Source organism: Aulostomus chinensis, chromosome 5 (assembly GCF_037954235.1).
Source record: "Aulostomus chinensis isolate RoL2024-O1b breed Wild chromosome 5, RoL_Achi_v1.0, whole genome shotgun sequence".
Lineage (NCBI taxonomy): Eukaryota > Metazoa > Chordata > Actinopteri > Syngnathiformes > Aulostomidae > Aulostomus > Aulostomus chinensis.
In genome coordinates this window covers 27,136,875-27,154,509 of record NC_141324.1, presented here as the reverse complement: position 1 = coordinate 27,154,509, position 17,635 = coordinate 27,136,875, and the positions used below count along the sequence as shown (strand labels likewise).

At 43.6% G+C, this 17,635-nt stretch overlaps 2 protein-coding genes across 5 annotated transcripts; both read right to left on the bottom strand.

Moving 5' to 3' along the window:
• Positions 1–2,208: 2,208 nt before the first annotated feature.
• On the bottom strand, positions 2,209–11,833 carry fubp1 (far upstream element (FUSE) binding protein 1). Of its 3 annotated transcripts, none has more exons than XM_086204328.1 (20): positions 11,675–11,833; positions 11,135–11,258; positions 9,923–9,958; positions 9,655–9,691; positions 9,520–9,566; positions 9,368–9,439; positions 9,205–9,262; positions 8,746–8,908; positions 8,530–8,628; positions 8,291–8,386; positions 8,098–8,200; positions 7,638–7,877; positions 7,388–7,548; positions 7,140–7,291; positions 6,948–7,024; positions 6,719–6,844; positions 6,323–6,397; positions 5,816–5,878; positions 2,813–2,976; positions 2,209–2,576 (listed from the first exon to the last, which is right to left on the bottom strand). In XM_086204328.1, exons 1-20 carry the CDS (start codon positions 11,765–11,767, stop codon positions 2,568–2,570), a joined length of 1,995 nt encoding a protein of 664 aa, XP_086060454.1. In that variant the 5' UTR covers positions 11,768–11,833; the 3' UTR covers positions 2,209–2,567. The 3 variants fall into 3 exon arrangements, with proteins under 3 accessions (XP_086060454.1, XP_086060455.1, XP_086060456.1); XM_086204329.1 differs by having other exon boundaries at positions 11,168–11,258; XM_086204330.1 differs by lacking the exon at positions 6,323–6,397 and having other exon boundaries at positions 11,168–11,258.
• A 539-nt stretch (positions 11,834–12,372) lies between these two features.
• slc25a24l (solute carrier family 25 member 24, like) lies at positions 12,373–17,390 on the bottom strand. 2 transcript variants are annotated; one of them, XM_086204322.1, is made up of 10 exons: positions 17,097–17,390; positions 16,861–16,987; positions 16,438–16,525; positions 15,676–15,787; positions 15,401–15,559; positions 14,715–14,852; positions 14,527–14,637; positions 13,262–13,429; positions 13,049–13,187; positions 12,373–12,954 (listed from the first exon to the last, which is right to left on the bottom strand). In XM_086204322.1, the coding sequence occupies exons 1-10, from the start codon at positions 17,217–17,219 to the stop codon at positions 12,767–12,769; spliced, it is 1,353 nt and encodes a 450-aa protein (XP_086060448.1). In that variant the 5' UTR covers positions 17,220–17,390; the 3' UTR covers positions 12,373–12,766. The 2 variants fall into 2 exon arrangements, with proteins under 2 accessions (XP_086060448.1, XP_086060449.1); XM_086204323.1 differs by having other exon boundaries at positions 17,135–17,239.
• Between the last annotated feature and the right edge of the window lie 245 nt (positions 17,391–17,635).

Sequence of the window (17,635 nt, the reverse complement as noted above, 5' to 3'; positions counted from 1 at the left end):
AATTCATTGCTTTTTTTTTGGGTTTTTACCTTATCACTGGAGCTCTTGAACGGTCTACGTTCAGCAGTGGCATTGACTCAAAGGATTCCTCCTTTTGTGGGGGGGCAAGGGGGGGCAAACTACGACAGGGCCTGATTCTACCACCTAAGCTTGCAGCATCCTCCAACACTGTGAGCGAGAAGTGAAGGCAGCAGCGTTTCAATAGCAGATTTGCACTACACTTGAGGGCAGATTCAAACCACGACAGACAATCAAAAATATCATCATGTATTTGACTGTTTTCTGGCCCAACAGTTGAGCACATTTGCTAGCTCCTGGCAACAGGTTTGCATGGCATGCAGTTTGTTAAACCAGTGTCACAGTTCTCTGAAGCGTCGATGCAGTCAGACTTACCGAGAAGATAAAGCTAACATCAAATATTGAGCACATACGACAACATTTCCTCCAACAAGTTGGGTCGAGTCAGGTTCAGAAGTCATGTAACATGCAGTTCAATCACAGGAACAGACCTTCGTTGGTACTCAAATAGCTTGGACATTTCTTGCTACTAAGCATGAATTCATTGAGGCATGAGTAACGACACAGGTAAGCATTGGTCATGTGACTGGACAGATACACTAGTTTTCCTTAGGTTTCGCTTACCTGTGTTACTGCAGCAGAACCTAAGGTGCAAGGTCTGGGACGACACTGCAAAGATCAGATATAATCGCACTGTTTGCCATCAGTGAATGCAGTCAAAAAGGTCCGACTTTCAAAAATAATAATAATAAAAAAATCATCAGCCTTTCACAACAGCTCATTCAGAAAAAAGTGATCATGTAGTCAAATACTGAGCTAGTCAGAAGCACTTCCACTACTAGCATTCCACATGCTCATATAGAAGAGAGATAACAGCAGAGACCTAAGCATGCTACGCTAGTTATGCAGAGTGATTTCTGTGCAATTCATCTGGCAGAAAATATGGCATTTATGTTTATATAAAAAAAGACATGGATCTCGGCTAGACAATAGAACGAGGCAAGACATATTCAGGACCAGAGTAAACCCACATGGACATCCTTGGAAACGTTCCTAACAAGTGCTGACATTCAAACCATCAGTTCAGAAATCAAGTCCCACCTACACCAGCGAGCCCAGAACAACCTACAGCTTTAGGAGTCAAGAATCTGAATGTTTATGCACTCAACAGTCACAAGTGGGTCTCAGAAACATGTGGTACAAGATTCAAAGGCTAACGATGCTAGGCCTCTCTTTGGAACATTTGATACTTACCCAAAGACATGGGAAAATGGCAATTTTTCATAAAAATACTACAACTTTTGCAATTTGTAAAGCATCAAAAAAGGCGCATCTCTCTCAAAAGTCAGTCACAGTATTGTACTTACAGTATAGGAGGGCTTGACTCGGACGGAGACTGCTTAGCCACCTCCGACCCTACAAATCTAATTTCTTAATATTGGGATAAACACTAACAGAACGGGCACAGCAAATATGATTTTTGCAATGTTTTTATATTAAAAACATTATTTAAAAAACAAATTTATACATATTAGTTCACAATTGGAAATGGGCAAGACAAAAATGTATCAAAGCATTTGTCATACAGCGGCAAATTTACCTGACTGTCCTGGAAAAAGAACAGCACAAAAAATATATATATATATATATATTTATGACACTAAAAGTATGCAACATTTCTTGCAACCACATTTTCTGAGGAACATGTTAAGAAAGATGGTTGCTTACCGCTTTTTTCTAAATTTGCCTGTGGGAGGAGGAAGTGTCTATCAAGGCAAAATACAGTGCATACTACCTCAACAATGTCAGCAAACCAGGCAAAGGTGTGTGACAGCAACGCAGTTAATGCAGGAGTGATAAATGCCGGTTATCTTTCTTCTCACAAACACCTGTCTACTGCCAGAGCAATGAAGGAAACAGGAAGTGTAAAAAATGTCTAGAACAAGAGGACGTTTGCTGGTCTCAACCACTCTGGATCATTGCACATTACGTATCTAAGAGCCTCACAGACAGTTGGAGAGAAACAGGACAGCACCACTTTTCAATCAACCATTTTAAACAGTTCTTTTTTTGTCCTTTTTACCTTAATTGCAAACCCATAAGTATTTCAACTGAAACAAACAAAAAAAAAAAAAACATACAGAAATGCATCTTCATCCCTTCTGCCTTTAACCCCAACTTACCAACACAGGAGGTTTCAGTTTGTTTTATTGCAAAAAAACACAACAGGCAATAGCATTTTAAAACTGAGATGATTTACATGGTAATGTCTACAGTTTAATAAACATGAGTTCTAACCACATTTAATGTAGATACAGGGCTGGAATGACCATATGTATATTTACCTCACTAAAAACAAAGCATTTACAAGAAAAAAGAAAAAAACAAAAGCAAAAAAGAGACAGGACGTGTTCGCCGGGTAATCTGCCATCTATGTGAAACGCTTTCAAACCAAGGAAATTTAAGATCTTCATCAAGGCGTCTGCATCCAAACATTTAACAAAGGATTTGTTTCGACAATGTAGCATTTACTTTATGTCCACTTCACATTACTGGCCCTGTGCAAGAGAAATACATAGAAGATACATTGCATGTTAACAGCAGAAACAGTGGACTCAGCTTCCCAAAATAAAAAGCTAAAATCCTGTTAAGGGAGTAAAAGCTTTTAGGTTAGGTTTGTGCAGCTGCTGCAGTCACGGGAGCCCTGTAAAACCTGCAGGACCAAGGGGGGTTAGGGCAAACAATCGATGCATAATCAGTGGATGTAGAGGGCTGATTCTTAATGGGGGTGTACCTGAGGGGCTTGTGGTGCTGCACCCATCGTCTGAGGGTTGGCTGTGCCATAGTAAGCAGCCTGCTGCCGGTAGTACTCAGCCCAGGCGGCGCTGTAGTCTGGCTGGCCTCCGGGTTGGGCCGCCGCTGCCGCTGGTGCTGCTGCAGCCTGAGGGGCCGCTTGACCTGGAGAAGAAACCAGAGAACATGTTGGTCGGGCAGGCTGCCTCCAAAAAAACAAACAAACAAAAAAAAAAAACATGCTTTACACTTGTCAATATTTTAAGTCCTAATAGAGCAACACTTCACTACAAGTTATCCAAAATTTCTTAAAATTTCTCATTTCTCAGATTTTTCCAAACCCCCCCCCCCCCCCCCCCCCAAAAGGTGCCGCTGTTGAAGAGGTAAAGAGAAAGTTGAAACTTGTGGGCACACCCTGATCACACACCAGAGGTTCAAGGTGTGGTCTCTCTCTCACACACACACACACACACACACACACACACACACACACACACACACACACACACTTCAGAGGTTTGAACGAGCAGAAGCTCCTGTGCTGTGTCTACAATCAAAAAGCAGGTTGGACCAGAACAGGACAGATGAACACACAAATTGTTAAGGAGTTAAAAATGAAACTAACAAAGAAAAACTACAAGGCCCGGAGCACTTCCTGATTCTACAAGAATCCCAATCATGTGACAACTAAAAGCCAATTTCCAACAGGACATTTCCAGACAGGCGTCGCAGTCCCACCTGCTTCAGAAGACAGTCACATTTGTGAGAAGGGGAACGAACCTGCCACCGATGCCTGTGGGTGGCAGGTCAGAAACCTTCTGCTTTTCTATCGGGCGGCTGTGAGGGCAACTGCTCTACTACAGAGGGCTGCGAGAGGAGCACAGCCACCCTTGTCCACCAGAAAACTCCTTTAAGAAGTCGACTAAACAATACTTACAAGTGCTACTCAACTGTCTTTAAATAAAAAAGAAAATCAATTTTAAAATCAAGATGTGAGTGGGCAATTTTCAACAAATTCAAAATTGAAGTAAGGTTTTCCTGAACCATTTATTTGAAAGTCAGTGGAATTTAACCCATTCAGGTCAGTTTACACAACACAAGCGGAACGCGTTGGACTACACAACACATCAGCCCCTTAGAACGCACTGCCATTCATACCAGCCCATACAACACCAGGGTTTTACTGTGTGTTGCATGTGTACTTCTCACACTTGATGCATGTATATTGGGGTTTTCCTGTCCATCTTGGGCCCATGCTCTTCGCAGTGCTCATTTTTGCTGTCTCCAAGACTATCACCAACGTTAAGCTTCCTCTTGCAGCTGCAGGCAGTCACCGGCTTCTCCTTCCCTCCATTTGTGGCATTGTCATCCATGACAATCTCTAGTTTTTCATGCTCCTGGCCACAGACTCTCCCAACCCTGTGCAGTGCACTCATGAATACCACATCCTTGCCTTTCTCTGGCACATCAGATACCAGGGACATCTCAGCCATCTAAACAAACTTGGAAGACCAGACAGGCCTGTTCTTTGTACTCAGCAGTTGGGGTGGGAGCCTAAACATGTTTTCTGTATAGTTTCCACCATGGTCAGCGCCCTCTTCAGGAGCTCATGTCCCAACTTGGGTGAGGTTTATATATTGGAGGAAAAGAAAAAAAAAAAAAAGGCACATGGAATGTGTTGTCTACTGACTCCCATAGTCACGTCCAGGACAACTCTCGTCCCCTGATTTTTTTCTCAAGGGCTCCTCCAACAGGCTTTCCTGTGTAGACTAGTTTCAAGAATATGAGGCTTCTCAGGCAGCCTAGATCCTGGTAGTAAAGGGGGCAGTAGTACTGCACCAACTTGTCCCACACTGTCCTGATGGCAGCTAGCATGTCTCTCTGCCGTCAACCTGGGTTTGACAGATCCAGGAAATTATGTTTCAGTTTTCCAGAGACATTGCTGCACTGAAAATTTCTTTGCCAGTTCTGCATCCCACAGGGACTCTTTGGATCCTCCTTTGTATCTGAAAACTCTAGGAAGGATGAGAACCCCAAAGTCGGTATTAAATGGGTTTGGGTCCATCTCCTTCCACCTCTCCCCAAAAACACACTTTCTTTCTAAATTAGTGCAATCCAGAATATTTTTCTGGATGGAATCTGGAATGAAAAGCTCAAAAGAAGTCTTGATGTCCCTCGCATGAATAACTCCCACCCATGTTGACCCTGGTTGCACTTTTATCACAGTGGCAGCCGTGTGGGGTGGCTCATTTCTTGGGCAAGAAAACCATTCAACTTCACCGTTTTCTGATAGCCATACATTGTTGCCGGCTGCTGATGGGCTTGTTCAGGTCCTGGGGCTCATCTTAATTTGGGGACTAGCTGACACTCAATCTCATCCTCTTCAAAGCTACAGTTTGACTCTGAATTTTCAGAAATGTCACCCCCACATTCTGAAATCCTCTCCTCTGTAACATCAGAAACTTCTCTCTTCCAGAATCAATTGCAAAGCCAGAGAAGCCAAGCCAAGAATCTTCTGGCCATCTTGGTCATTTGTGACAGGGAACCACAACGACAAAGCTATAGTTTAGAGTCTCCCACCCCCAATTTGCAGCTGGGGTAGAAAATAAAGATTGGTTCCCACAAGACGGAGGGTTAAATGTGCAGAAATGTGAGGGCAGACGATGTTGAGGCTTGAATTTACAACAGTGCTGCAACTTTGTGTGGTAAAGCAGGAGCAGAAACACACACACAAAAGCCCAGACGGGAGGACAGAGTGAAGGTACACCGGATCAACAATTTCCGCACTTTCCAGAGGACGCAGACATCCTGTATCTAACTTAATGTGTCGGGCATGTGCCGTGTGTGGTCACTGGAAAGGAGTTCTGATATACATTTTTCCCAGAGAACAAGCCAATGCCACAAAATCTGGAAAAAAAATTAATAATTGTACAACCCTTTTTGATGAAAAAAATGAAAAAAGGATCCCACAGACACAAACACCACACAAGGACTGAGTACCCACCTTGTTTCTTGTAATACTCCTCCCAGGCTTTCGTGTAGTCCTGAGGTTGCTGATTCTGTTGACCTGCAAAGAGAAAGGAAAAATGTGTCAATACATCCTGGTTGTAAATGATTTCAAAACATCAACTTTCAACCTACATTTCTAGTTTGAACATCCTAAAACCCCAATCATTTTACTCTAAACACATTCAGTAACAATAACACATTCATGGCACATGGCGATGCTCTGCCATCAGTGTGGATAAAAACCCTAAAGATAGACTAAAAATAAGATAGTCCTAAGCTCATAAAGGTGCTTCTGTGTCGACAGCTCTCTCCTGTAGATAGTGAAAGTGTTGCAGTCTAAACAGCACAGGGATCAAATGTCAAAACGAGTGGAGGCACACTGAAACATGCTCCACAGCAGGCCAGCAACTATCCAGACCTGAAAAAGAAGCCGATTCAAAGCCCAGTGGCTGTTTAGACTGGCTTGTGTTAATAGGTGTACACTGAAACTACGTTCATATACCCATTTTCTTGTAATATTCCTCCCAGGCCTTGGTGTAATCTGCCTGTCCACTCTGACCTGCAGCCTGTGGGTCACCTGTTAAAAAAAACGGTACTTGTAATTAGTGAAGCATTCTCAGCAGTTTGTCCTCCACCTGCCTGGGTCGGCCTGTCAGCCTAAAGATGGAGGAAAACTACCCTGTCACTGGGATAATATGACAAGTGTGCTCTGCAAAAGCAAAGGCATTTTAAGGTGGAACCAAACCTTCCCCGGTCAACCAAAACCCAGTAAGTCATGAGTGTAGGACACTAAAGTGAAAGTAACTTAACTACTCTGCTCTACTCTCATCTAACTAGACTTCTGCTTCCACTAGAAGAAAAAACAGGCACATGGCTCACTGAGGAAACAGACTGTTACCTTGGCCATTGGTCTGAGTGGTGCCCGGTGCTCCACTGGTTGGGGTCATGGGAGCCTGCGGCTGCTGGCCATACTGGGCATAGTAGGCTGCCCAAGCTGCCGCATTGGCGTCAGCTGCTGCTTTATCTTTACACAGAGATGAAAGTTTTGTAACAATTCTGCAGCATGCGGAATATCGAATCAAGATGATAACAGTAGGAAATGCTTCAATTTTCTTCTGGGTACTCACTTGGGTCAGGTTGTCCCTGTTGCCAGTGTGGATAGCCGTTGCCCCATCCCTGAGGCTGGTAAGGTGCGGGAGGACCACTGTAAAGAGAAATATTCTTATGAATGGTATGTTCTTAAATTAAAAACTGAGTCTTGTGACTAAAATCAAACTGAGGGGACAAAAACAACAACAACAACAACAACAAAAACTTACTGTGGTCCCGGGGGTCCCTGATTGTATGGTCCAGGGTTGTATGGACCCATGGGAGCACCAGGTGGGCCTGGAGGCCCTGGAGGTCCATGTGGACCTGGACCTCCGTGTGGACCCGGGGGTCCATGTGGGCCACCCATTGGAGTGACTGGTCCCTGAAAAAAAAAACAACACAAAAACATAAAATCAGGACCAGTTCAGTCAGGAAACAAACTCCTTTTCATTGTTTTTAACCAAACATTGTCTCTCACCCCAATTTTCTCCTCCACCAGTTGTCTGGCGTAGTCGATCTGTTGCGGGGAGCCCCTGACTGTGAACATCTTGATGTTGGGGTCAGAGTTGGGTGGAGGATTCCTCTGTAGTTCGATCCTGGCCCCAGACTGCTGGCTGATGCCCTTGATCGTCTCACCACCTGGAGAGATCACAAACGTAACATATGAACTAGACTGCACATACATGCCCCCTTTTTGCTCCAGAGAGGTTAAAGATGTGGCAACTTGCCTTTTCCAATGATCAGGCCGGTCTTCATGGTCGGGACAGTGAAAGTGAACTCCTGCAAGCCACCAGGAGGACCCATGTTCCAGTTGCCCTGACCACGACCACGACCTCTGCCACCACCGTGCCCCGGGGGCCCTCCAGCCTGGACGCTCCTCAAGAGGTCAGATATGATTTCTGCTGCATGCTGGGCCTGATCAGGAGGACCCATGATCTGTGCTATCCTGTCTGGTGTGCTGCCATCATCTAGAGGGAGACAAACACAAGTAGTGCTCAAGTTCCAAGTGACTGAAATCGAAGCTTTTTTGAGCTCAAGTATTTGCTCCTGCTTCGGTCTCAGATACATATAGGGTTAGTGTAATACATCAGTTTCTCAGCGTGGTGCATGAGTTTTCATCATTGACCACAAACACTTTCTAACTGCATCCACAGATCCTTGTGGCCACACTTGTTCTCTGACACCAACCTGGTTTAAACTGGATCCTAACCCCTGTGTCATTCTGTATTTTCTTTATCATCTCTCCATTTCTGCCAATAACGATTCCCACTGCAAACCGGGGAACAGGAACCTAGAGGGTGACAGACAAAAACCCCATTGGAGACAGTGTTCAAAACCCCCTCTGACCGATAAATCATTAAAAATGAGACATAACACTTACATCTAAACTATCTCCACCAATCCTGGAGCCATATTCGCCCCTCTGCTCCCTGAAGCCCTGGTCTCTGATCAGCTCCATCACCATCTCTTTGGCTTGCTAGAGAGAAAAAAAGCAGACTTCATTTGAGCAATACTTCAATGACAAGATTTTCCATCCAGTCTCCATCAAAAAAAAAAAAATCCTTAAAAGAAGAGATAGCTTATTTGATTTGAAATTACTCTGTCAGATCATTGACCCACCTGCACTTTGAATGGTTCTCCTGAGATCCGGAGAGGTTTGTCTGCACCCGTGTTTTGGGGGCCATCTTGAATCATGACCATCTTTACCCCAGCTCTTTCCTGGAGAGCCAAAGACAAAAGCAGCAGTATATGAGTGATAAATACAAATCAGTCCCTCCAGTAAACACTCACTTTAGTTTTTATTTTTTTTATGTTTTGGACAATAAAGCCACTCACCTGGAGACTTTTGATGGTTTCACCTCCTTTCCCAATGACGAGACCGGCTTTAGAAGCAGGGACCATAATCTCCTGGACAGTCATGCCAGGGCCGTCGTTGTGGTGGAATGCTGGGGCTGGTCGCCCCTTTTCAACAATCTCTGTGAGAAGCCTCTTCGCAGCCCTGGTAGGAGAATTATGTCCGTATTACACAATGGGAAACAACTTTTTGCATGACATCAAGATTAAATTGCTGATACCCAGGTCAAGAGATCTGAACAATCTTTACTCACTCTGAGCACTCAAGAATTTATGAGCATAAGCACAACAGCCCCGCTAAAATCGGCACAAATTTCCTAGTTGTATTCAAGATAACTGCTTAAAGCGCACAATTCCGTCATCTGCACATCATCATGCAAGTCTATAAGCAAGACTTGTATTTAAAAGGACACGTTTGAAAAGGGAGACTGGGTCACTTACTGGATGGATTCTGGGGGTCCTGTTAAGGTGACCGACCTCTCTGGCATGCCTCCACTGTCTAAAAGATGAATGGAGCGGTTAATGGGAATGTTAAATTACAGTATCCAACACCAACAATTAGCGTTGCTGGTGGCCTCAAACATAGGAACAAATATGAACCTACCTGGGGCGATTTGTATTTTACATCCAGATTCCTGCTGCAGACGTGATATTTGCTCACCTCCTCTGCCAATTACTAGAAAAGAAGAAGAAGGGTCACTTCCACCCAAAACTAGGGAACTGATGCTTACTAGCGGTGGTTGAGGGGAAACTTACTGAATCCAACCATTCCATCAGGAACCTTGAATTCCTCAGATGCTGACCTGAGAAGGCAAAAAGACAAATTCCTCATTTTGTCTACTCAACACCAAGGGTTTTAAGTGATTGTATAAGATTTCAACAGTATTTCACCTTGGGGGACCACCCATTCCTCCCATTGCTGAAAAGGCTGAAAAATAAATCACGACAGATCAGACAAGACAAGGCAATTCTATTTGTAGAGCCCGTTTTCACAAACAGTTTGTCTCGAAGGGCTTTACATGGCATCATAACATCCTCTGCCCTTAGACCCTCACATCGACAACAAAACTTAGTTTTAAGGGAACAATTTACTTTACGGAACTTTCCAAGAGGGTCATCAAAACATACATTTATACAACTGTGTCACCAGATGACTTACCATCATTTGTAGCCACTTTCTTTGTCTCAGGTTGATCTGTTACAACATAAAAACGACCATTAGAAGGATCCACCACGATCCACTATCACTCAACCGACCGTTTTCTTCAAGCTCAAGACAAGTACTGGTCAACTGTTTCTCAGCACTGAGTGATGTGTGCCTTATGGCAAAGGGTCAACAGTGCAAAAAAATAGCATGGAGACATGCAGAGTTGTCCAGCACAATATTGCATGTACATGTACTTCCTCAATAGCATGGATAAGAAAATGTAGACTAATGGTTACTGTCAGTGCACATGAGATAAAACCACAAAAAGGTCATTTTTCCATCTATGTGTGGACATTAAAGTAGTCTTTGTGGGATCCTCCAATGTTTCTGCAAGCTCAAGGACATTCATATTTTTGGTCCGCACAGAACCAAACTGTGGAACAAGCTTTGTAGTAATACAGCACAATACAATCAATCACTACACAAGTGATCAAGTATTGTGAAACTGAAAAAAAGGTTGATACATAGTGTTAATAATACAATTACAAACAGTATAATCCAAAGACATGCCATTACCAACATAATCACTTCCAATGTTATTAAGTAAACCTGGATGAAACAATATAATAAATCAGCCCTGCCATAAAATCTCCTCTCCTCGGGGTTGTGTTTAACCACAATATTTATTCAATTTGTTTGAAAGACATTGATTCCTTTTTACAACCATGTTGCAGGATGTTTTTAGTGCTGTGTGACATTACAAGGTTACTGGGAGTTATAACAAATATAAAGAGATATCAGTTGCATACCTCCACATAACCCAGTGTACAAAAACTTTCAACAGCTTCGACAGTAATTATTGTAATACATAAATATCCCTCAAACTGAATAAAACAGGTCAATAATAGTCCTAATAAAGGGAGGATTTAATGCAGGGTTGTTTGATTATACTGCTCTAGTTCAAGCCAGGTATACTAAGTAAGTCATCCTAAGAATGTACTACAAAGACTAAGATGAATAATATTTAACTGAACGCATGATATACAGTGGTTAGTACTAATATACATTACGTTACAATCTATTTCTGACATCTGAAATTCATGTTATTACAATTTAGCAGGGTTACAAACACTTCTACAAAGTCAATTACCATTTAGTAGCTGCTACAACATACAGGCAAGCATTACTAACAAGACTTGCATTGAATCGATTTGAGCCACTGACCGATATTCAGGTTAGGCATGGGAAAATACCCACCAGCGTCCTCCAGGGGCCTTTTCTGGCCTCCGTAGCCGAATTCATTTGATGGAGGTGCAGCTACGCCGTCGCCACCAATCTTCGCTGCGATCTGAAACATATAAAACCTTTAAGTTAAACAGCAGTTGGAGACGGACGTGGTATAACGTGTGTCATCGCTATGGAGACACACTGACTGCGGCCTGCTGTCTCCAGAAGCCTGAACCAACAAAGGAATGCAACAACTTTCAATAAATCCCATTAGATTAAGGACTGAAATGACTACACATCAATGCATGGCAGCTGCACATAATCCATCATACCCTTTTCATATTCTTGCCAAGAATCGTATCTGTTTTCAAAGGTAGCCCGAGTTTCAGCGTGGCGAAACGTTAACTTAGTCATCCTTAGCTAGCTTAGCTTAGCTTGAAGTGATGCCGCTGGTCATGGAGGAAAGCACCGAAACCTGACAATTATATGCCGATATCGAAAACACGAATAGATAGAACGACCTGGTGGTGGTCTCACCTGTCGTGCTCGCTGAAGAGCGTCTTTAAAAGCATCATTCATTCCGCCACCAGCGCTAGAGGACGGGGGAGCCACGCTGCTGTAGTCCGCCATATCTGCTGCTCTTCTCCTCGACGGCGCAACAAGATGGCGGGGTTTATACACGGGATGTGGCTTCAAGTCGCGGGCAAAAGTATCCGTCTCGCGATAATCGCCTCAACCTTTTCAGATTCAACGTCACCCTGTTTGTAGTCCACCTTGTGGCCCTGCTTACACGATATACACGATTCCTGCCAAAACCCGTCGTATTGTTTATGTTGCATTCGTCTCTCTGTGGTGCTTACTTTTATTGGTATATGTTTCTGTTTTGTCCATTTGATCATAAGAAATGGTGCTCCTCTGGTAATGTAATCATTATTTCCAAGCAATATTTTAATTAGGTTAAAGCATCACAACCAATGAAGGGCTTTAAATATAATGTGCAACAAATTTTATTTGCCATGGTTAAACTGAAGCAATGTTATGAAACCGATCTTGTCCTGATCATGATATTTGCATGCATGCAAAAAAAAAAAACGTAGCTTGTATTGTCTGTGCTAACTGACATTTTTAATTCTTATTCTGTTGATATTTTACTTGTACTTCTTATTTGAAAGACGTCAGTGTTTAATGACGTATGGACAAGAGAAAAACGGAACTTACAGGATAAGTTTTTATTGTAGAGCCCATTCACAAACAAGCACACAGTACACAGCTTCGTCTCAAGTAAGATCCCATTTTTGTATTTTAAGTCATGCATGAACCACTACATGATGAGTTGCATCATGTTAAGCACCTCCATCCATTATTATCATGATTCTGGTCAAACTGGATAATAACTTAACTGTAAGTTATCTTTAAATAAAGGCTTGTAGCTGTAGCCGAAACAAACATGTCTGACAATCCAATATGGCAGCTCTGATACTCCAAACCAGAAATTTCCTTAAGTATTCCACTGAGTTTTGTTTTGTTTTGAGAGTTTTTTTGGTTTTTTTTGGGGGGGGGGCATTCGTTGATCTTTACGTCACAGTTTTTGTTCTTCATCGACACACAATGTAAACAAACAGCTACATCTCAAGACCCCGTCGAGGAGAACATATTTTCAAATTGTCTGGTTAAAGTGAAGTTAATAAGAGCACAGGGAACAGCCCTGACGAAGCTGGCCCCCATTCCGTCATAGTATCCTCTAATTCCACGTCTTTTATATATTCCAAGAAGTCGTTGTAGCACACCTGACGTGGGACGTGAATCTGTGCTGAGAGCTGGAAAAGAAGACAAGTGCCACTGAAAATATGATCTTAAATTGCTCTAAAAAAAATAAATAAATATATAATGTATCACAGTACACACTGTTACCCTGTGCTTGCTGCTGTGTCCGGAGTACTGCCAGAGGGTAACTGGTTATTTGTCCTGAAGCAAAAGCCACAAAACTGAAGAAGAACAGTTTGGAGTCGCTGTTGTAAGCCGGATCATTTTTAACCCACGCCATGATAGACTGGAAGCAAATGGGGAAAGTAAGAACATCTAACTTGAATCTCAGACTGATCTTTGAGTGTTGCTCGGTCTCACCTGATGCACTGCACACTCTACCCCCGCGTAAGGGATCATACAGAGGATGCTAGGCTTGAATCCCCTGTAAAATGAGGACAAAGACTCATCTCTGTAAATAGATCTGGCACATGCCACAACACCTCTGTAGGTGCCAGCTTGCTGTAGGTTGAGTCTCACCTTCAACACCTGGAAGAATAATAAAAAAAAACCAACAACAAAAAAAAACAAAAAAAAACAGAAAGATTCCTGAAGTGACGCTTTAGAGACATTTGCACAAAAATGTTAAAAGGAACATGCTAACTTCATGTGAAACCGCATTATTTGCCATCAGCTCCCAAGTATGGATGAGGGAGCTGACACGCAAACAGAGACCAGCTAGCTAGCTTAGCCCAGTGAGTGGTAGTGGATGGGAAGTGTTAGCATACATATGTGACAAGCATCAAATACATTAACTTCATCCTCTCTCACAAAGCCTGCCATAGTAGTAGCAGTCACTCAAGTCATCAACAAACTTTGTTTTGTCGCCAAACGTTTTTTGGTGTTGTGTGAAAAAAAAATGTATTTGATGACTTTTGACAGAGGTCTGCTTACATTTCCCAACAACTACCATTCAGTGCGCTAAGCTAACTAGCTGGTCTCTGTGGGTCTTAGCTCCCCCAAACTTGGGATATTCTTTTAAAAAGATCATTAGCCTGTCAACTTGTGACTTGTCTTAAAGAGAGGAGAGCTTTGGGCTTTCATGCTTCCCTTCCTTAGTGAGACAACCACTGGCTCTCACAGCCACGCCTACAGTCAATTTAGAGTATCAATCAGCCTCGTCCCCTCTTGATGTCTTTGTACTGTGGGAGGAAGCTGGAGTACCAGAGAGAACCCACACAGGTACAGGGAGAACATGGAGACTCCACACAGACGGACGAGATGGGGTGACAGTGCTAACCACTCCACCACCGTGCCGCCCAGTAACACAAGTCAAATCTCTCAACTGACCCGTTGTCTCATGTTCTATTGTTTTTTTCCTATTTCCTCGCCCAGTTGCAAACTCACTTTAAAGTGTCTTGTATCTTTTTGCTGGGCTCAGCCTCAGAGATTGGGTGGAGGGATCAGACACCAGGAGGGATGTCGGAGTAGAGCTGCTGATCCTTCACGCTACAATGGCTCAACTATCACTTCTTCAGGTGCAAAAGTGGTGTTATGAGACGGATTGGACCAGCGTTGGCTTATTCTCAGTGTCACATATGGCACCTTTCAGCCTTTAGGGGGAAATCAATCTTTCATGGTCTTACCTCTAAAGGGTAGAAGGCAGCGTGAGCAACAGCACCAGAGAAACAACCCAAGCCAAAACGCTGCTGCACAGTCAGAGCCTCCTGAGTTCTGTTTTGTGTGTACATTTTCATCTGGACAGAGAGGAGAGGTCAATAAGAAACAGGAAACTGGACATAAATAATTGAGAGGCTTGGCTGCCGTGCCTCACCTGAGCGTAAATCAGACACTGCAGCGTGGACTGCGGCGTTCCCTTCAGTATATTGACAGCGTTGCCTTGCCACATTGAGCGCAGACCGCCTGCCCTAATCTCCTGAAAGCCTTGAGAGAAGGCCTTGGATCCATGGACCTACACAGGATGCAGTTCCCAATGAATCACTTTTATAGAAAGCTGCAATAAAAGTGGGGCAACATGAAGCAGAGGCTGTTCACAGTTGACTACACGAGAACGCACGCACCAAGAATATTGTACATTCTACCAGCTACACACAGTATGAGGCAGGTATTTCTCTCTCTTTTTTCAACAAATTTGGATATATATATATATATATATATATATATATATATATTTTTATTTTTTTTTTTCAGTAATCAAGTTTCGGCTGCAAACCCAAATATCTGTCTGCAGAATCGGTTCATCCAGTGAATGTGTTGAAAAAAAAGAAAAAAAAGAAACATGAATATCACCAAACTTAATGGAAAACAATCCCACCAAAACTAAAGAGACAGCGAGAAAAAAGAAAATTCTGCCAGCACCACAGATGTCTTTTCACTTATTTTTGCCTGCGTGTTTGATTTGATTGGATTCTGATCGACTGGTCGGTGGGAACATTCTGTCGTGAGTCAACCCGGCGTTAAACTTCACCCGATACAGAGGCACCTGACAGTGGAGCTGACCTGAAGCTGGGTCTTGAGACGGTCGATGGGAGCCGTCACAGTTCGGGAAACAAAGTCAGCCAGACCTGCAGAGAGAACGAACGTCCTCCATGCGCTATAACCGGATGCCTCTTCAGGAAACTCGATGGGCAACGCTCGACTCTCACCCACATCAAAAACCTGCAGGAGGAGAGGCGAATGAAGTGCACGTACTCGTGGTGGAACTGGATTCCCGTGCCAAGCTTGGCTGACACGATTCAGGTTTCATCCAGAGGAACAGGGGCCGGATCTCTTACCAGGCTGTGTCTCCACGAGGACACCAGCTCTCCAATGTTGTCCGCAGGGTTGAGGATGACGTGGTGCAGGAATTCGTCCCAGTCCACCGTCATCGAGCGATCCGTGTCCATCCTGATGTTAGCAAACACAACAAATGCACAGAATTTCATCACTTTGTTTCATCATAAAATAAAAAACTCCTGGCGGCAGCAGTGAGTGTTGTATTTTGTCATCAAACGCGGCCACACGTGACCACAGTAGCAGTTTGTGAATGTCAGAGCGATGAAAACATGACCGGCTACTAGAAGTTACTCTTTACAGCGTGGTGTGACATCGCAGTGCACAAAATACTCGCAAAGACACACACACAGCTGCACAGCAGCCAGACCACAAGACACTGGTTCAGTTCTCGCGAGGAAGCAAACTTGATGGCTTGTTGTTAATTGGCTGTTAATGGAGCATTCACATGTAGGAGATGGAAAAGTTCAGTATTCTTACGTTCATGTTTGCAAGCTTTCAACTCGTTCACACTTTTAGCTGCGGCAGCAATTCAGATATCAAAAGCTCCTCCGGCACATTTGCGTGTGTTTTACAGCTTTATACCTTTTATATTTAAAAAAAAAAACAACAACATTCAGATGATTTGAAATGCAACTTTAATCAACCCATTATTCTGTAGATGTACTTCCAGAAAGCACTAACGAGATAAATATTGGAATATTGTGATTTGTTTTCCCAGACAAATGCAACAAAATGAGGTAGTGGGCGAAAAAAAATCTTACATTTGTATAATTTTTTTTGCACTCTGCTTTGATATGGCGACTCCTAACTCCTTAAACAAACTTATGATGTCCTCCTGGTCAATCAGACCTGATCAGAAAAGAGACGCACACAATTAACTTCCAATTACTGTCTGCAAAAGAAGCATTTAAACTTGTGACTGTGTCATAACATGGACGAGGGCGAGGGTCATCGCCTGTGCTGTACAGCGAACACCACCGTCAACAAATACTGTACTTACACTCTGTCCTCTATCTTTGACTTTGTAAAATTACATTTTACAAAGTCAAAGAATTCGCATTTATGGTTTATAGAAGAAAAAAAATTCCCTCCAGGCACAAAACACATCAGATCAGCAGATTTAAAGCATTCAGCACACAACCTGCGGCGTTCATGACATCACATTGTCCTGTCCCCTCACTCACCACACTTGTTCTGGTCAAGGTCATGGAAGTGTATTTTCCATTTCCTCTCTCTGTCCATCATGTAGCTGAGAAACTCGTCGTAATCTAACACACCATCTTTGTCTTTGTCATAAGAATCAATGATATTCTAGGAAGGGGAAAACAGACAAACTTCAATGAGCAGGCAGGTGAAGGCTGAGTGAGCCCAGTAACAGCGGCTACACGCAGGCCGTAAACCGTGCACATCAGACCGTTACCTGCACCTTCCCATCCGCCGAGAGGATCCCATGCTTACTCATCTCGCTGTGGAGCTCCGCCACTGATATGAAGCCGTCGTTGTTTTGGTCCAATTTGGAGAACAAACCACGAAATTGATCCATGCTTCTCTTGGAGGCAGCGGGTTAAGGATCGATGATTAAAAGCCTGGTTCTGCTACTTCGGAGGCGAACACCGATGTTCGGACCGTCACCAGAGGTCATCGCCCTGCCGCAGCTCTTCCTAAGCGCTGACTCACCGGAGCCGGTGCAGCAGAGGCGGCTTTCGTGATTAGCTCCAGGAGAACACTGCATCTCCTCCACAACACAGCAGGTGGCGCTGCAGGAGAGGCGACCACGGCGCCCCCCCCCATCCCGTCATCATCAACCATCACCCCCCCCCCCCCCACCCAAGAAACCTGAATTTTACACAGACACAGTGGGAACTGTGGCAATATACTGGAATTAAAGGAGCACCCATTGACCAGCAAAACATGATAAATAGAAATATGAAGTTTCATGAAGTGTGTTAGGGTGTGTGG

Coding starts and splice junctions, on each gene's coding strand:
- slc25a24l (XM_086204322.1), bottom strand. CDS start 17,219: ATGGATCAATTTCGTGGTTTGTTCTCCAAATTGGACCAAAACAACGAC. Junction 15,788..16,437: donor GCAAAAAAAATTATACAAAT/GTAAGATTTTTT, acceptor TGCTAACATCAG/GATGGACACGGATCGCTCGA. Junction 13,430..14,526: donor CTGCCTTCTACCCTTTAGAG/GTAAGACCATGA, acceptor TTATTCTTCCAG/GTGTTGAAGGTGAGACTCAA.
- fubp1 (XM_086204328.1), bottom strand. CDS start 11,767: ATGGCGGACTACAGCAGCGTGGCTCCCCCGTCCTCTAGCGCTGGTGGC. Junction 7,878..8,097: donor TAGGATCCAGTTTAAACCAG/GTTGGTGTCAGA, acceptor GTCTCCCTCTAG/ATGATGGCAGCACACCAGAC. Junction 7,025..7,139: donor CAGGGACCCCCGGGACCACA/GTAAGTTTTTGT, acceptor TTCTCTTTACAG/TGGTCCTCCCGCACCTTACC.